The sequence below is a fragment of the Didymosphaeria variabile genome (genome assembly GCF_027946475.1).
Source record: "Didymosphaeria variabile strain IMI 356815 chromosome Unknown scaffold_1, whole genome shotgun sequence".
In the NCBI taxonomy this organism is placed as follows: domain Eukaryota; kingdom Fungi; phylum Ascomycota; class Dothideomycetes; order Pleosporales; family Didymosphaeriaceae; genus Didymosphaeria; species Didymosphaeria variabile.
This window is the reverse complement of record NW_026611620.1, coordinates 3532756-3552190: the sequence shown is the minus strand read 5'-3', so window position 1 is coordinate 3552190 and position 19435 is coordinate 3532756. Positions and strand designations below refer to the sequence as shown.

Genomic DNA, 19435 nt, shown 5'->3' with positions numbered 1-19435 from the left:
TGGGTGTGGGGGGGTGTAGGAGTTGGTACGTGATCACTGGTAAATTGCGCAGGTTTCGACTCGTACCAAGACTTGGAAACACGAGACTCTAAACTATCGGAGGTTCACGAATTATCAGGTTCCTGGGCGTTACCAATTCTCTTCATCAAACCTCACAATCGTTCCAGCCAGAAGTAAATCCTCCTGCTACAGTGCTACCAGCTCACCCCCACGCCTTTTGCATCCTAACTCTGTAGACTGATCCCCATTTATGTTACACATGCTGTACTCGCCTCAAAGTGTCATCTCTTGCAGCTATCCTGAGTATTGTTTATGAAAAAGAGCTCATTATGATAATTTTAGTCTAACAATTTTACCAATTGGGATTGTAGCCTCTTCACTGGTTCAAGCACGATGTCTGTGCCTTCCCCACTATGCCAGTTAAGTATTAAGCACAGGCACACAATCTTGTGGGTTTTAGTTTTTTAGCACCAGCACCGTTACTGCCAGCCGATAGCATGATCCTCTTTTGGGCCGAGTTCGTTTCAGGAACACCGTGATTGTTCTTGTTCCTATGCCATATCCATGCTACCTTCTCTCGTCACAAGAGTTCGCATGCAGTAAAACGATCGTGGGAAGCATGATATTCATAGCGTACGTGCAACTCAGTATGACGTCTACAAATGCGGCACCTTCAAGCTAGCCAAAGCCAGATTCACAATGCTGAACAGCCCCTCGCCTAATATCAACCCACTAGCGAGCACAACGATCTGCGTCTCGCTTCGGCCCTTCCAACGCCTCCACCATAAGCTGATCAAGCCACCAATAGTACGTGCCAGTGTAAAAGAGGGCGTGTTGTACATGCCTGAAGGTTGTCAGTATTGATGATCAAGTCACAACCTGCTAGAATACTCACCAATAGCGAATGCGATACCACCTGGAACAAAGTCAAACCACTTCGCGCTCAGTCCCTGCCTCTTCCTAAACTGCCCGTACACCCTCAGCATCGTGCCTATGGCGAATATTGCTCCAGCACCAGCCGCCCATTCGCGGACCATGGGTGGTAGACCTTTGCCTGTCACCAGTCTCGCAGTGAAGACCCATACATAAGCTGTTGGAACTTCAAACAAACCACCTGGGATCATGCCCGCGTATACGTGCGTGTACAGCTTGTACACCAGCGCAGATATGACCGCACCGACGGCGCTACCAATCATCTGGCCCCAGAATTGTGCATTCGGCGCCGCGCCTAGTAGATGCCCGCATTTGAGATCTTGCAAAAGATCGCCAGCCTGTAGGGCTGCCGATTCGGAGACGGCACCTGCAAGCAAGTTGATGATAACGGAGTTCTTAGCGTTCGGCCCTGTGGTGGGCGTGACAAGAGCGAAGATAAGTTGCGTGAGCTTGGAGATGCCCGATACGGGATTGAGATCCGTTTCGCCCAATGCACGAACGCCCATGATGGAAAGGAAGAGCGCTAGAACAAGTGCGAGGAGAGTAAGGCCAAAAGGGATGAGGTTGGGAAAGGAAATATGTACGCCGGCTATGCACGCAACGAGCGAGAGGATGAGTCCAATAGTCGTTGTACGATTTGATATCTGGTGTTCAGGCGGTGCGTCCGGCTCGCTATCTTCGGAAAGATACTGCTTCATGGCAGCGATAGGATTTGCGGAAGTGCCGTCGCTGAGCTGAGTGTACGCAGGCTGACGAGTGATGTTGAGGGTAAAAATTTGTTTCCAAGTGTGTGTATCGTAGATCTCCTTAGCCGGGGGGTAGTATAGCTTGCCAATGGCGAGCAAAGGTCGAAGAGCGAGCCATCCGAGGTTGACCAACGAGTCTGCCAGCATGATTGCGAGCGAGATCCATACAATCCATCCCTTAGAGCCATCGGTCCAATCTGACACAGGTCCTGGTGCCCAGCCTCGCTGTTTCGCAAGCGGCGACAGTATACCCCAGCCCACTATAGCGCCCAGGAGCATATGAAGAGTTGTAGCGGGACCCATGATGATGCCCTGACCGATGTAGGCTGGAGACGGATTCAAAGTCCAGAGCCAGTTGTTCGCCAACGTAAGCCCAAATATCGGGACGTCGTGCAGGTGTGGGATGAAGTAGGTTACTATCGTATAGATAGCTGAGCTAGCAAAGGATATCAAGAGTAGACGAATCCTGCCTTTCCAGTCACCATCCTCGTCGGAGTCATTTTCTTGACCTTCTACCTGCTCTTCGTTGGACGGTCGGAGTGCGTACTCGCCTTCTGTATCAGGAGATTGTGAAAGGCTCTGTTCGTGTCCTCTTGATTCCTCCTCTCCTCGGGGTTGAGACATTGTGACTCTTGACTTTTCGTCTCCGTGTAGTACCTGGATCATCAGGGCTGTAGCAGTCCCACTTGGGAACTTGAGCTTCTCGCGAATGATGACCTCCTTGCGCAAAGGCACGGCGAATACCACACCAAAGAAACATATCCCTAAAGACCAGACGATTAGTCTCCAAAGACTAATGTCGAGTGGTCCGTTTTCTTCTTTGGTCAACAAGAAGTTCAGGGCCGGAACGACGCCGACGAAACCGCATCCAAGCGGCATGGTTCCCACAGCCCCAGCGACAGATTGGACGAGTACATTTTCTACAGGCGTGAATGGAAGTTTGAGCATACGGGACACTGTCTTGAAGTAGGCGAAACCGATCAAAGCCGACGGCATCGCCATTCCGGTGACCCAGCCTGTTTGGAGACCAAAATACATGTTACTGAAGCATATCGCTACTCCGATTGCCAAGCCACACAGAACGCCTCGGAGGGTGAAATTTTGAGCCTGAGAAGCTCGTTCCGCAAGGAAACTGCGTTCTCTGGATGCACTTAAGCTGTTCTGGGAATGCGGCGCATTGCTGGCTTCGTGAACTTCGTGATTTCGTTCGTTATAATCCACGCCTTCTAATTCGCCCCGGTCTGGAGCCATATTGTATATCGGCGAGGAAGAATTGAAAGATGTAAAGAGTATAGACGTGGTAGCCTTCACACAAGAGCTAAACCGGCCTCATTTTGAAGATGTGAATCGGTTACGCGGGTGCACTGGGTGCCAGGTGGTCGCTGAATGACGCGATACGCATCATCGTTTTGCCGAGGAAGGCGCGGAGTGCTTACTTCCCCTTTTAGTCAGCCGCAACCCTGCATCTCTCCAACGTGTGTCGCAAAGGGCGCGCGGAGGCCTCTTGGAAGCTCACAACACACTCGCTGCCTTGCAAAGACACTTGCGAGTGCGTCGCACGCTACCACTACCATGAAGCTCACCGCTGCCCTTGCGCCTCTTCTACTGGCTCCCCTCGCCGCCGCCGAACACACCTCGAACTGGGCAGTCCTCGTTGGCACGTCGCGCTTTTGGTTCAATTACAGGCACCTCGCGAATGTTCTCTCACTATATCGTACGGTGAAGCGTCTCGGGATCCCCGACTCGCAGATAATTCTCATGCTGCCTGATGACATGGCCTGCAATCCCCGCAATGCATTCCCAGGAACCGTGTACAACAATGCCGACCGCGCGCTCGATCTATATGGAGACAACATCGAGGTGGATTATAGAGGATACGAAGTCACGGTAGAAAACTTCATAAGACTTATGACGGACAGAGTATCAGAGGATATGCCACGATCCAAGCGGTTGATGACAGACGAGCGGAGCAACATATTGGTGTACATGACGGGGCACGGCGGGAACGAGTTCTTGAAATTCCAGGATGCGGAAGAGATCTCGGCCTACGATCTAGCAGACGCTTTCGGCCAGATGTGGGAGAAGAAGCGGTAAGCCTGCGTAAGCCATCGTTGCCTGAACAGCTCTAATGTCGAAAAGCTACCACGAGATGCTCTTCATGATCGATACATGCCAAGCCAACACCATGTACTCCAAGTTTTACTCACCGAACATTTTGGCGACTGGATCCTCTGGGATCGACCAGTCTTCATATTCGCACCATGCAGACAATGACGTGGGCGTTGCTGTCATTGATCGATACACGTACTACAATCTCGACTTCCTCGAAAAAAACGTTCGCGACCCGACCTCAAAGGTCACCATGGGCGAACTATTTGACAGCTACAACCCAGCCGACATGCATTCAGACCCTGGCATCCGGTATGACCTGTTTGCCGGTGGAGAAGGTGGTGCTAGATCAAGATTGATCATGGACTTCTTCGGAAACGTTCAAAATGTGGAAATTGACGCTGGGACCCAGAAAAACGAGACTCAGTGGCGTGAAGAGCTAGAAGCTATTGACAAGATGATTCTGGAGGCTAAGCAGAGACACAACATGTCACTCAATGTGAGACCGCAGGCTCAGCACGTAATTGAAGAGGCAGCTGCGATGGAGCCACAGCCACATCAGAGCATAAAGAAGCCCGGCCCTGTAAAGGCAGACACAGATTTTGCATGGTCGAAACAAATCGTCGGGGCCGCAGCATTGCTAGGATTCGCCGGTGTTTGGGCCGCAGGATCCTGGATGGAGTCGCTTTGAAACGTGGAGAAGCATTCTGGATTACTCTGCAATTAGCGCCAAGATACCCTTTCCTGAGTCATGAATGATAGCATCTCGATTTCTCGGAGCCATCCGACCAAATACGCTCAATACGATCTCGGCTACGGAGAGATGACAGGAGCCCGTGCGATCTGTTTCCCCAATCGTGTATCGTACCCATGCTGTGGCGCCTGCCAAAACGTGTGGAGAGCGCCAATGCCCCGGAACGTTATCTACGGGACAGCCACGCGGCTGGCAACAATGCGCGGGTTTGCTCCACTGCCCAGATATTAATATCGTTTGGGGCTGGTTCAGCACGCGCTTAGGAGTGGAAATGAATTGGCGGAGGATCTGCGCAAGGGTTACTTGTTTTGGCTGACTGTTTCCCGCGCCCTCATTGGCGGACGGAGTACACTCGTTTCACAGGCACTCTCGACGTAGGCTGGAGAGGAACGCCAGAGGCGGTCGGCCGTTGTCATTGGTCTTGTGTGTGCTTGCATTGTTTGCATTCTTTTGCCAACGCCAGGCGTCCTCGGCTGGAGCCAGTGGAAATTGCACTCCACGACGGACCTTTGGCGGAAGCTGTAACACGCTAAAGCATGGCTGACCTGCGTATTCGAGGCCTGTCTTGGGACCTGATATAAGGGAACAGGAGATAGAATCTGGGAAAAGAGCCATCGCGGGTCTGGTAGCAGTTGAACTCACCCATACACTCTTTGCCCCAGTGCACACACTCCTTTTTTCTTTTCTCACCCAATACATTCTTTACAGTTGTCCGAAATGGCACTTCGTCACTTCCTCTCGTCTCTCGCTCTGGCAGCGAGCTTGGCCGTTATCCAGGCTCAGCAGACCACCAAATACACAGATGAGGCCACAGGCATCACCTTCCAACAGAAGAGCGTTGCCAACTACTCGTTTGGTATTGCGCTGGCTGAGAACCCAACCACAGACTTCGTCGGTCAGCTTTCTGCAAACACTTTGACAGGATGGGCGGGCGTTTCTTTCACAGGATCTATGTTAAACGCCTTGCTTCTCGTGGCTTGGCCTAACAACGGAGAGATCGTTTCTTCTTTGCGGTCAGCAACCAATTATGCCCTTCCCAAGATCGTCGATGGCCCAACCCTCCAGACCATCGCTTCCAGCACCAATGAGACCGGTTTTAGCTACACCTTCTTGTGCAAGAATTGTATCACCACAGACACCACCGTGAAGTCACTCAATGCCTCAGCCGAGACCGGTATCTTCGGATGGGCTATCGCCACCACGACCGGCCCTGCTACCCCCTCCAGCCCCAGCTCATCTATTGAGCAGCACGACACTTTCGGGCTCTATGGTGTTGACCTCGCCAACGCAAAGTCTGCTGACTTTGCTTCGTGGGCTGCTCTAGCTGGCAACACTACAACGCCTTCCACCCCCATCAATGGAACACTTCCCACCAACGGAACAACCCCCTACAATGGAACCGTATCAACGTATAACACCACATATGATTTCATTGTGGTGGGTGGAGGTGAGTACAACGTATCCCAGGGCGACTCGCAACGTTATGCATAAACCGAATCTAGTGTTTTAACCTCAACGGGTTAACACAATGTTGACGGCCACTCAAGTTGATCTGCTTGATTCCGCATCGGAGTACATGCAGCTGCTAACCATTCTCAGGTGCTTCCGGTATCGTTACTGCTCAGCGTCTCACCGAGACTGGCAAGTCTGTGCTCCTGCTTGAGCGTGGTGGCCCATCATTCTACTCGACTGGTGGTAGCCTCACCGTCCCGTGGAACGACACTGTAACTGTGTACGAGGTTCCCGGAGTTTTCCTTCAACTATCCGCCTACCCAGGAAATAAGGGCTACTGCTCTGACACTGCCGGTATGGCTGGCTGCATCCTTGGAGGTGGTACCACTGTAAACGGCATGGCCTTCATCAAGCCCCCAAGCTTCGACTTTGAGAATTGGCCTGCTGGTTGGCAGTGGGAAGACGGCATCTCGGAGGCTGCTGACCGTCTCTACGAGCGCAACCCTGGAACCATACAGCCTTCCTCCGATGGGAAGTACCATGACAACGCTGTCTATGATGTCCTCTCCAAGTTCTTCGCTGGTGCCGGCTGGAAGTCAGTGTCCACCAGCGAGGAGCCCGATGAGAAATACCAGATCTACTCCTACCCGGCAATGAACATCGCCGATGGCCGCCGCTCTGGTCCCGTCAACCAGTACCTTCCCCTTGCCGAGGCTGAGGACAACTTCACACTCAAACTCCACACCAAGGTGCTCCGTGCCATCCGTACGAACTCCACTGTCACGGGTGTTGAGACTGAAGACGACACTGGTGCTCGCACCATCTTCAACGTTAACCCCAACGGCAAAGTCATCCTCGCCGCTGGTTCCATGTCGTCGCCACGCATTCTCTTCAATTCTGGTATCGGTCCCGCTGACCAGATCGAGGTTGCTTCCAAGCAGACTACCTCCATCACCCTCCCTCCCAAAGAGGCCTGGATCAACTCCCCCGTCGGGTTGGTCCGTGACCATTCAATTATCGGTCTCAAGTTCAACGTCACCGCTGGCATGAACATCCTGCCTCAAACCGCTTTCGGTGACCCTAGTCAGACTGATATCGACCTCTTCGCCAAGGCAGCTGGGCCCCTTGTTGGTAACCCCCAAATGCGCCTCAACACCTTCACAACCGTCACTACCAGCAGCGGCAAGAAGATGGTCGTTCAGACCCACTGCTACTCCACGGTGAACAACACTATTGACATAATGTTCCTCCTCACGCACGGTACTACTTCCACCGGACGTCTCACTATGACCACCGAGGGCAACACCGAGTTTAGCAAAAGCCCGTACCTCCAGACGTCCGACGATAAGCAAGCTATCGCCATTGCTATCGACGAGGTGCTCGCCATCTCGCGCCTCGCCAACAGTACGCTCTCCTACGCAGGCCCCGTAAATGACACCGGTGCTGCCATTGTCGCACGCACCACGCCCAACCCCGGAACACACATGACGGGCACCACCATCATCGGCACGGACGATGGCTCCAAGAACGGCAGTGCAGTCGTCGACACAAACTGCAAGGTGTACGGCACGGACAACCTCTTTGTTGTCGACGCTGGCATGCACGCAGACTTACCGTCAGGAAACACACACGTCATTGTAATGGTAGCTGCTGAGCACGCTGTCAAGAAGATCATTGCACTCGATGGCGGCGAGGGTGCTTCTAACGGCACTGTTCCCGCTGAGCCTACTGCGAGCAGCTCTACTGTTCTTGCGCCGGCACCAACCATTGGGTCTGGCAGCGGCTACGACACCGGCTCGTCTCCCGTCGAGAGTGTTGTGTCGTCTGTTCTGGCCATCGTGAGCCCCAGCGCTGTCGTCGAGGCCTCGTCGTCGCCTGCCGTTCAGACGCCTTCGCCCAGCGCGGCCCCCCGCAAACCCGGGCAGCAGTTATGACACCGGCTCTGGCCCTGATTCTGGCCCTGATACCACCGAGGAACCTCACCCTACCATTCCTTCTGCGACGGTCGCCCCTGACGCAGGCAATGGGTATGAGGTCCCTTCCGCCTCCGCCACCGTAGTCGAGGCATCTGCGTCCCCGTCTGCCACCGGCGCTGCGGAGGAGAAGAAGTGGACGCTTTCCCAGTTTATCTCATGGCTTGAGGGGGCCGAGCAGGACGCGAGCACTTAAGAAGTGAAGCGACTCTATAACGATTTCGTTTCTTGTGTCTATACCTTCCTCGATTTGGACTTTAGAATTGCATTTGATGGATCGGATACATGAGGTATGGCTTACCTCGCTTTCTTCTTCGAGTATATATTGCCGCTTTGGCAGAGCAGAGTAGCTGTATGAATGAGCAGTTCACATTGATTGGTGTGTTTTGAAGCATATGTTCGATTTGATTGGTGATCGGGCTGAAACTCCTTCGTGGAATCGTCGGTGTATGGAGTTGAACATACTCAGAGATACAGTGCATTTCGGCGTGACTCGCGACGTGATGCGCGATCTAACTCATCGACTATGCTGCATCGTGGGATTACAAATTAACGGTATAATGTCGTTGAATTTTTGTTGGAGACGGTGTCCTTCGGACGCTTCCACGCGAGTCGATGTCCTTCGAGTGCTGAAACATTGCAGGTTGATGAAGATTTGATTTGTGCTCGCAACGCAAGCTGAATAGGCACGTAGAGCCTGTACAGGCGCAGACCAACCTCGGGATGTTGGGGCATGGAAGATATTGTGGGTGAAATGAAATGCGCGGAACGCTTTGATTTGAAGTGTTGTGTTGCAGCCTGATGTCTTGAATGCCGACAATGCACAAAGCCGCCTATTACTCGAGAGCCAAGCCGTACCTCTATACAGGGCACCCTTCCTCTTCCCAGCCAATAAGTACACGAATATAACGTACGCTGCACGCCCAACGAAGCCGACATTTTTCGACGGGCTTTCCATGCTCGAGCTGTACGCAGAAATAGCGTTGAAGCCGATATCAGCCGTCCGCCCCAGAGAGAAGGGGTGCAGCACGACCCTCGTAAGCAGAGGAGGCGGCCCCTTCCATCGTCCACCGGAGAAATGAAATAGTCGTAAAGCCGAAGCCGAAGCCGGTAAATGCAAGGTTTGAACCAGAGATTTTCCTCCAAGGGGTGTAAAAGGGTAGTAAAAACATAGGAAAAGGGAAGTGTATGATGCCCGAAATAACGTCGCGACACAAACAACATACCATAGTAGTAGAAGATAAGTGGTAATAAGGAGACGCCCGAACGCCGATCGCTGGATGGTTGATTGTGATGCCAATCCTATGAGAAGCCGAAGTATAACGAAATCGAACCCGCCTGAAAATCGAAAATTCGACAAAGACGAGAAGCAGATGCCAGTCATGGCGGCTGAGAAAGTGATCGCCCATTGGTGCCGCTGACAAAAATTGTTGATCCCCGTCTTAAAAGTTTGCGAGTCCATTTTTCGAGTGGCGCTTGCTGAATCTCTTCCTGCCCTTTAGCGAGTCAGAATCTGCCTGCTCTTTACGAAGCATACGTGTAGTTGGGATGTTGACTCCCTCTAGGGCGGAGTCACCACCTAACGTACTAGTAGGACTTGAAAGAGCAGAATTCAGATCGTTCAGTGTGGAGTCGCCTGAGTAGGAATTTGTCATGCTCTGCGATATGGCGTAGTCTCGCGCTTGTTCTATGCTGTCGAGCCATTCCTGTGTGTAAAATTTGCTGCCGTTGGGATCGCTCGTGGTGCTCTTTGGGTCTTCGAAAACGTACTGCTTGTCTCGCTGCCAGGGCTTTAGTCAAAAGCGTCAGTTGGGAGGTGGTACATACAGTTTCAACGAGCCATGCAGTCAGGCCCTTCGAATCCTGGAAGCTTCTCCAAGAGCAGCCAGGTGCTAATATTGATACCTCCTCTTTCAGCTTCTTATCATTAGTGCCTGCAGCGCACATGAGCACTCGGGCATTGGAAGTTATCATAACTAGTCTTTGCCGCTTCTTGACGGTGTTACCGCCAAAGAACCGTGAAAACTTCTTCGGTGTCTCGGGAGCAGCAGCAGCATCCGCGCCAACAGGATGGCCTGCGGGGTGATGGGTAACAAACAAGTTGCCAAGCTTCAATATCCGCTCGTCTCTTTTCGTCAGGACCGGGGACCAATCAATGTCAAGCTGGCTCGGCGGAGGCAGCTCGGTAATGAGCCGCGGTGGCACTCGCAAATTATTGGCGGAGGATGCAGGTGGTGCTGTGGGACCTGATGCTGTGTCACCGATAAGAACTTCTTTCGAGGGGTACGGCCCGTCCTTACCGTTGAGTCTGATGGGTTCGTGGGCTGGCGGAACATAGGCTTTCAGTCGCGGAGCTTTCTGTTTCCACAACCCTTTACCCCAAGCTATGCCATCAAAGAACGCATGACTTTTGATGTGTTCTATGGGAAGGCGCGTGAGAGGATCCAGCACGAGTAACCTTTCCACCAAATCTTTCGCCAGTGGTGGGAAGCCGTCTGGAAAGGTGTACTCTAACCCCACGATTTTCTGGAAAGTCTGATATTCATTAGCAGCCTTGAAGGGTGGCCGACCAGCGAGGAGCTGGTATATTATGCACCCAAAGGCCCATAAATCGCTCGCTTTGCATGCGTTTTTGTCTGTAAGCAACTCCGGTGAGACATATTCGGCGGTACCGACGAAAGACTGTGCTCGGTCTGAGTCCATGCCCTCTAATGGATCGCCACCAGTCGAGCCGACGCCGTTGGATCTTTTCTGGTCCAATATCTTGGCAGTGCCGAAATCTGTGATCTTAACATGCATTTGGTCGTCGAGTAATACGTTTTCCGGCTTCAGATCGCGATGGATTACCCCTCGCGAGTGCATGTAGTCGATTGCGTCGAGTATTTGAGCGCCGTAGAATCTGGTGCATTCCACGTCGAATGTGGTCATTTTTTTCAGGAAGCCGAGCAGCTCTCCGCCAGCCGCTAGGTCGAGCACAAAGTATAACGAAGTTTCGTCCTGGAAAGTGTAGTAGAGCCGAACAATGCCTGGGTGTTCTGTCAAGCGATTCAAGGTGTCTTTTTCGATATTTACGTATTTGACCTTCTTCTCCTTGATGATATGGCGCTTGTCGAGCACTTTTATGGCGTATTCTCGCAGCGTCTGGCGATCTGTGGCAGCTAGAACGGTACTATAAGACCCCTCTCCTAGTGTCCTACCAAAGTTGAAGTCTTTGACGCCCTTCTTAACAACTCTTGTAACAGGTCTGCCGTTCTGGTCCATCTCCTGCCTGACGCCCGTAGCTGCCCCTTTCTCTTTCCACTCCTCGCTACTGGGGAGAGGTCCGCCCTCCAAGCCATATGGTGAACTCGACAAATGGCTCGTAACGGGTACACTCGACGATTGGGTGCCGTCCATGGGAATGCGCCGTGAACTCCGCCGTGGGGGAAAGGGCCCGTTTCCTTGTGCCATCTCAGGGGGGTACCCTCTACTGCTCCGGCTGGGCTCCCGCGAGGGAATTCCCATTCCCATTCCTTTCGGAGCTACTCTTGAACTACTTGTCCGCCGTATGTCGGTCGTAACACTGTCATTGTAGCGATATGTTCCGGCGTTCGCAGCCGAGCTCGAGGATAAATTGGCGTGCATGTACATCTGGGTGGACATGGGCCGCGTACCCATATTCGGAGGTAGCGGAGGGCCATTGCGGCCGGCATGTGCGATGGGCCCCGCAGCGTAGGGCGGGTATGAGGCCTGCTGCTGCGCCTGGTGTACAAAGGGCATCGATTGCCTGTGGGTGAGCCGGGCGGGTTGCGAGGAAGTCGAGGAGAATGTCTCTGTCTGGGCCAGTGGGGAAGTTTGGTCGCCGAACGAGGACGAGGGGGAGGCGGTGGTAAAGCTGTCTGCATTAAATCCCAGCGAGCCTGAGGGCGCCTGTGGCTCTGGGAGCAGGTGTTGGGGAGCCTGCGGCTTGGGCTGGTCGGTGATGGTGCTGTTCGACGACGCCTGCGAAGGAGAGGACGGCCGGCCCGCAGACGAGGGCTCTGCATGCGCCTGTGTGGGCGGCGGCGGCGGAGAGGGCGACGACGGGTCTGCGTCCTCGTCCGGGTTGGCTATCTGGAGCCTCCCCAAGGTGCCGACGTCCATGGTGCCGAGCGCTCCGAAAGAGTGTACGCAGTCGGCGAGGGTGGGATGTGCGGGCAAAGCTGTGGTGATGGCGTGGGCCGCCGCAAGGCCAGGGCAAGTTGCGTCGTCTGGAGGTGATGACAGCAGCGGGCGCGATGAGGCTGCTGGCGGATTAGCGTGACATTCTCGGTAGCTTACGACTCCCCCCCATGGATCACATCGAGGCATCCCACACGCACCGCGCGCCTCAACACCACGATTGCACCGTGGCCATGCGCAACGGCCATGGCATTGCCGCACCAAAAGTGCCCCTCGATCATCAAGCTGGTCTGTCCTTCCGGCCCTGCTCCCGGCCCTGTGCGACCTGATGCCGCCCCTGGCCAAGATACGCGTGCCTTGTTGCGCACAACCAATGTCCCACCACGCACAGCGCTCACTCTTGCATGCCACCATGTACAATGCAGACACGAAAGTTGACACGATAGAACCGCGAGAGCTCCAAGGTCACGGCACCTGGCGTTGCTTCTCCGAACGCTCTGCAACGTGAACACAGCGCAACGTCCCTGCAAAGTTATCTTGACGCAGCAACCGCGAGAGCATCTTACCATGCGTCTCTCACTGCATGGCAGCGACCGCCCTGTGGCAGTAGTCGCGAGGAGCTGTGAAGGTAGGAGGCCATCAGCCGCCATCGGTTTCCTCTCTCTCTCTCTTTTGTTTGTGACTGCGTCTGTTCCCTGCGAACATCGGGGCGCTCCTCGTGTAGGCCTATCGACTTTGTTTTGGCACGTTTTGGCTTACCCTTCGTCCCCCTTTGCTTTGTTACCTATACACCATACAACATGATACGGCTGAAGGCTTCGGAGATTACGTTGACGCCCGCCGACGTCGAGGAGACTCGTCGACGCATCGAACGCAGGCAGGCCGCGAATGCTCCCGCAACACTGCCGGCACGCATTCGCGGGCCTCCCCTGCCGCCTAGTTTCCGAGCCCGAATGAATCGCGGACCCATACGGGCTCGCGATGATTCCATTACTGGTCTCGGTCATGTTCCTATTTTGAGACCCCAGCAAGCTGTGCACTGCTTCGTCAATGATCCTGGAGACCCGCCTCGCCCCATTCGAGACAGTCTTACCTCTAGCAGCAAAGCTGTGTCAAGCGAGTCGATGAGTTCTCCTCTTCCGGATGATCAGACAACCCGAAACCCAAGCTCTACAACCACGGGATTCGTAGTACCACTTCCAGGCAGTGAACTACGGATTCCATTCAGATCCGCTCCTCGGGATCGAGCATCAAGTCTTGTCGCGTCACAAGGAGACACTAGCGAGGATACTCCCTCCCCGTCCAAAACCCTTCCCAGTCCACCGAGTTTAGGGCGTGCGAAAACAAACTCCTCAGAACCGGGCAACGACGACGTAATACCCACCCGCTATCATACATCAACGGATGGGCACGTTGACAATGCAGCATCACTTGAAGCTTCCATGCGAACCCGAGCACGCTCATTTCGTCAACAGAGTACTCATATTCCATCTCTGCAGCGCGTACAAAGGATCATTCCAAGTCTCGAGGACGAAATTACGGGGTGAGTCCCCAAGCCCCGGTGCGTACTCGGGTTGAATTGGTGACTAGATTGCGTAGCGATTTTGCTGGACGGACGGTTGGAAATGTGCAAACAGGCAATGAAGCAAGCTCGCCGCCGCGGTTCATACGAGGGTACTGGGACTCTCACAAACGGTACAGATTCATAGATTGTGCACCTCAGACCGAGCCTCGTCCACGAACCGCGCAGCCGATCAGACGTAGTCGAGCCATGTCGTCAAGCAGTGAACCATCGCATCAATCTCGTGTGCAGCGTCCAGATACGTCTAATTCGTCAGCTGCAGGGGACATCTTCTGGAATACCCCAGCGCCTGATCCTCCTTCGGTCCGTGACAGTGACAGCATCCAAGGCAGCACTGAATCTTCGAGCGATCGCTATTGGTCACCCTTGGGAACAGATGGGATGGGATATGGAGATCCAATCAGAACTGCATCCAGTAGACATGGTAGTGGAACATCAACTACCAGCCAGCCGTACTCCTTCTACGAACTCCCGGACTCCTCTAGACAATCCAGCAACACCTACTCTCAACCAGAGGCTCTAGTGCAATCGCAATACGATGGGGCTGCCCCTTCCCGCCAGGTCAGCCGTGAGGGCAGTCGTGGGGCTTATTATTCGATTCACCTATCCCAGAATCGAGCAGCGAGCGGGGCATTCCTACGGCCACCTCCACCTTCACGCTTTCAGAGTACATCCTCGCCCGATCTCACACCACTGGGCCAGCATGGACCGTCGCCCTTGCCCGCTAGACCATACAGTCGGATTCCGAGTGCTCAGCATCGTTTGATACCGTCTATGGGGCTTGTCAATGTTGCAGATTTCGTGGGAGGTGACCAAGATGCTGCCAGGGCAGTCCAACGAGACCTTTCTTCCCCACTGGAGCTGATTCAGGAGCGTGCAAACTCCTACTCCGAACGTATCTCGGCCAGGATGCAGGCTGTTTCATCGCAAAACCGAATGGCTGAGCATAGGACATCAAACATGGGAGATGTGGAAGAGGTCACCAGCGTATCCTGGGTAGCTGATCGTCAAAGGAGGGTTTCTGGCACTGGCAGCTCTGGGCACGAATTTAGGGACAGTACATACAGTCGCAGGCCCCGACCTCAATTGGAATACGCACCAATTCCGGTGCCTGCTCCAGTGGACGACCCAACTGTATATGTGAGAGTATCTCAGGGCCCACGCAGAACCGTGCCCGCAGCTAGATCAGGTCACAGGGCAGGCCAACGCTCGAGCGAGAACGCGCCCGTAAGCCTTTCAGCTCAAGAACCGCGACCGCTCAGGGTGCCTACTCAGAGAGCAAGCGTTTTGCATCCACCGATCCACCCAGGCTCGAATGTTGCCATGAGAGGCGGCGAGCTCTCCACTTCTCTCATCACGGCACGCTTAAGCGTACCGCAAGTGCAGAGACCGCGAGATGTGTCAAATCGTCCGCATATGCACTCTTCCTACCCTCCCCTTCTATCATTTGACGGCAACCCTTCTGGCTCTGACACTTTAACACTTGTCCCAAGCGCTGCCATTCGCCTTGCGCCACCCACTCAACAGGATCCCATCCGCGGGCCACGTATTCCCCCTCGCCATGCTTCACGTCAAGATCTTTCCTCTGATCCTTCGGAACGTCAACCCACGAGACGCGCGGTAACTCCCATTCCTGCTCCGCTCCCGTTCAGTCGCCAATCTGGGCGAGGCCTGCCGTCGACCTCCGCGACATTGGACAGCGCGAGTGGAGTCACGAGTCGGAGAACGCAGGTTGCGAGAGCAGCAACCAGGAGACAAATTTCGCACGAGCAGGAAAATTTGGAGGGGAGGGAGAGGCAGGAGATGGCAGATGAGCTTGCGGGGGCGGACTGGAGGGGCGGCATGGTAGGGGGAACAGATTTTATGGATGAGACGCCACCACACATGGGAAGGCATGAGAGGCTCATGTATTAATGAGGCAGTTTGGTATTGAGCGAGTTTGGATGGTGTTTCAGGATGGGTTGGCCTAGGTTAACAGTATAGCAATTCATCAATACAAGATTAGGCAGTGAATGCACAACTTGTGGTTTAACATCCAGTCTGACTGTAACGCGCACCGTTGTTCGTGGTTCACAGCAGCAATATCATACAGAACAATGTATACTATGGAAGGCGTCAATGAAATGTACTCGCAGTGGCAAAGGTCTTGGCCTTTATGGACGATTGTAATCGACTAGCTCTAGTGACTATTAACCTCACTACTTTTAATTGTATGCTGTATGTTGATAGAAGATAGTTAGCGTGCATCATTCTCCCCATCTTCTAGCCTAAACGGATGACCTAATAGCGTATAGCCAGGGAACCCAGCTACTCGGTCTCCTCCCTAACTCATGTCCACCGTCCGCATCTGCATCAGTGTGGAGATTTGTACTACCAGAAGTTGAAATGTACACACAGAACATCTCATTAGAGACATACAATCGTGCTACCTTTGATTCCGCAGACCGACCGCTAATCACACGCGAGTTCTTTCTAACTCATTATGGCTGTGTATGTTTCTTTCGAGCACGTCGTAGATGATCAGTATACTGAGTAAGCGTCATGACGTTGACGTTGTAAAAGATGGCCACAATACCAACGAAACGCCCGGCCGGGGAATAAAATTAGCGATTCGCACACTGCGCCAGTAACAAGTCCTATACCTGTCTGATAATCAAAAGATGTCAACCTGGAAGTGCTATGGCTTTATAGTTGCTTCCATCAGTCATTTGCAGTCCATTTATCTAAAACTGTTGCCTGCGCCTCCTCTTTCCCCAACCCTCCTCTATTGCTAATGACGCTCCACATCCAAAATGACATCCATATACAGTAACCTAACAGATGGCTAGCTTCGAGCTTATCACAGCTGTCCTCCATCTGTTATTCTTTCAGAGTACCACAGCTGTAACGCAAGCAGAAACTCGACAATAGCCAAATCCATTATGACCAAAGGAAACCAAGCTATTGCCAGATCTCGACTTGTCGCGGATTGGCGGCCTTCGGAGTGCAAGAGTTATCGTGGCTATCATGACCGATGTAATAGCGCTCGATGCCGAACTGCGAAAGTGAGATTGCTGAGATCTCTGGAAAACAAGGAACACGCGTGTGTCCAGCATCTTGATGGCTACGTAAAGCTAGTGAGAGTTCATATATATATGTACGCATGAGCGCTGATTGCATACGTTTTAGCTTCTCCAGAATGCTGCTACGCATTTTGGGAGAGACACACCATATGACTAGTCGAATATCTCCGTCGGATGATCGAGTGTAATATATTCTTGATGAAAGGGACAGGAAGTATAGGGCGGAGATTGCAGGCAGCAGCGACGAAGAGGTAAATAATTATTTTTCTACCTATGTTCCTACAAGTACGTGCGCCAAGACAAGGGCAGTGATTATTTCGGTGTGATTTACACTGGTCGCTGTCGTGGTATTCCACTAATCAATGCGCTCGTGCTCATGTACGCGCTACGGTCAACACCGTACTAGACCCGCACCTCTATCTTTGTTTAGGATTAATACCGCAGCGGGCTACCACACCTGGGCAGTAGTATGAAGTACCATGTGCTTTGCGATGGGGTGAGTCAACTACATACTTACCTATGGTTTGGTAGCATGCTGCGCTACTCTGCAATGGTCGGGATGGCACCCATGCCTGGACGATTTTAGGAATCGTAGCAGATCGGGTAACGATAGGTACATGCAGGACCTGTTTTAGCCGTGCAGTAGAACATGACGCCCGGCCGGGCTTCGGCCGTCTTGCATATAGTCAGTCTTTGCTGGAAGCCGCGTTTCAGGGTGGACCAACGTAGCCGATTCCAGCAAGGCGTGGGCATGTTTTTGACACCTCCTAAAAGACGTTGGCACGGCCCAGCCAATCGTGTTTGCTTGGACGAAGCCAAAGAACAGCCAGCGAAGGTGGCGGCCAGTGGCGAGGGCCTGGCCGGTCTGGATAGTCTCGAAGAGCTTGGTGGTGAGACTGGTTATGGAGAGGGCGCCCTTCAAATTGCTTGCTGAATGCTCCAGGACTGGAAAGCGCGAGAGGATTTTGCAAGCAAAGCCGGTGCGGGGAATTTTTCCTTTATCAGATATCAAGAACATTTCAATATCAGCGGGCAGGCTTCGCGAGAAAGATATCGCTCCTCTCCGTAAGAGTAAGGCATAACTTTTATAGTATAGAACATGGCTCGGATGTGTCTAATAGTATAGAAAAGTAGCAGAAAGAGGGGAACACTATTCTAGTGAAAGTGTCGATAGATCTGTAACAGCTAGACGAGAGATCTATACTATTCTGGTATGGTGAAGAAGCTGTCACATGACAAGCTAGACAGGCTGGTCACGGTGAAGGATCTGTATCACATGTTAGCACTCGAGGTCATGGTGAAGGATATTTTGATTTAGGCGAAGTGCTCGGCATCTTATCGCTCTATAGGCATCAACACCATCTAATTAGTGACATCACAATGGAGCGAATCAAGGAAATTTTATACGCGTTGGTCTCCATAGTGACTTGCCTGTGTAGGTGCCAGGGATGGGTGATAGATTTAACGATGGTATGAGCACGCTATCCCTGAGCTTCAGTTCACTTAGCCGTTCACGGAGACCTCAACATTAGGCAATAGGACCCCTTAGCGAGCTATCTATTATAGTACTGATATACAAAACTATTAGATAACTGTTTCCTATACTATTTGGCCTACACGATTTGCATTGAGAAACATACTATCTTAGTATACCTAATCAACACCATGATAGTATACATACACTACACTATAAGAGCAATGTTTTGGTCTGTAGGGCTGTCAAACAGGAACCAAGGACTCGAAGAAGGCTTGTTATACAAGGAAGAGCTCACAGCTCTCATAACTCGTGAAAATAAACTTCGCGACGAGTTATCTGCTACGAGCGCACACATGGATGAGCTTAACGCTCGCTTGCGAATCTACTTTCAGAGGCAGTCATCCTCGAACTCGTCAACGTATGGTAGGCACTCATGGGGCTGTCGTCGCGCACCTTCTATCTAGACCATAGACTGCTCGTCTATATGAGCATCTGCTTAGCCGAATGAGAGGACAGTGATTGAAGGACCTTGTTCTATTCGAATGTACCTAGGCAATCAAGACGAACGCTAAGAATACACAGATCTCTACTATTCTCCATAAGCAGGGCTATCGAGTGCTGAGACGATGAGACTGTGGAAAGCCGAAACCTCCATTTAAGTTGCCGTATCGCATTCGCTGGACTGCCAACTGGTCATGCATGACCAAGGTGGTTGAGCCAGAGAATGCATTATGTGGGTCGCGGAGGGGTTGCAGGTGGGTTCCGCGCAGGTATGTTGAGCTCGTTGAGAGCCTCAACCCCTATGCGACTTTTAAGGTCGAAAATTATAAGTATACCTTTGCGATGTTATCATCTAAAATGTTTTATCGAAACAAACTGACCTTCTCGAGACGAGGCGGCATGGCATGTCTGTGCGCCCAAACAGACGACATTTACAGCATCTGTTACGAGCCCTTCACTGCGTGCAAATCCGACTTAACGAAGACCGAGATCAGTTCTGGAGGCCTATCGCAGGCTCAAATATCTAGAGATTATGTCTATTCGGCCTCTGTCCATCTTGGCTTCACGTGGATTAGAACGAGTTCGATGGCTCTTCAAACCTAGGGCCCACCGCTTCGCTGACAGCTCAGCTCGCGCAGCAGCCGTTTGCGTAGTCACTCAAGATAGTAGGCCAATTGTCATTTGTTTATGATAACAATCTCTGACA

The 19435-nt window shown here is 52.6% G+C and overlaps 4 protein-coding genes across 4 annotated transcripts; 2 read left to right on the top strand and 2 right to left on the bottom strand.

Moving 5' to 3' along the window:
• Positions 1 to 656: 656 nt before the first annotated feature.
• Positions 657 to 2930, bottom strand: OPT8 (OPT super; the record flags this gene model as incomplete). The annotated part of the gene is made up of 2 exons (XM_056209947.1): positions 657 to 844; positions 896 to 2930. 2 exons carry the CDS (start codon positions 2928 to 2930, stop codon positions 657 to 659), a joined length of 2223 nt encoding a protein of 740 aa, XP_056076769.1.
• A 321-nt stretch (positions 2931 to 3251) lies between these two features.
• GPI8 (glycosylphosphatidylinositol anchor biosynthesis) lies at positions 3252 to 4479 on the top strand (the record flags this gene model as incomplete). The annotated part of the gene is made up of 2 exons (XM_056209946.1): positions 3252 to 3769; positions 3819 to 4479. 2 exons carry the CDS (start codon positions 3252 to 3254, stop codon positions 4477 to 4479), a joined length of 1179 nt encoding a protein of 392 aa, XP_056076768.1.
• A 780-nt stretch (positions 4480 to 5259) lies between these two features.
• N0V89_001130 (uncharacterized protein) lies at positions 5260 to 7928 on the top strand (the record flags this gene model as incomplete). Its single annotated transcript, XM_056209945.1, has 2 exons — positions 5260 to 6022; positions 6142 to 7928. The coding sequence occupies 2 exons, from the start codon at positions 5260 to 5262 to the stop codon at positions 7926 to 7928; spliced, it is 2550 nt and encodes an 849-aa protein (XP_056076767.1).
• Positions 7929 to 9409: 1481 nt separating this feature from the next.
• Positions 9410 to 12089, bottom strand: PKH1 (serine/threonine protein kinase; the record flags this gene model as incomplete). The annotated part of the gene is made up of 2 exons (XM_056209944.1): positions 9410 to 9748; positions 9795 to 12089. 2 exons carry the CDS (start codon positions 12087 to 12089, stop codon positions 9410 to 9412), a joined length of 2634 nt encoding a protein of 877 aa, XP_056076766.1.
• Between the last annotated feature and the right edge of the window lie 7346 nt (positions 12090 to 19435).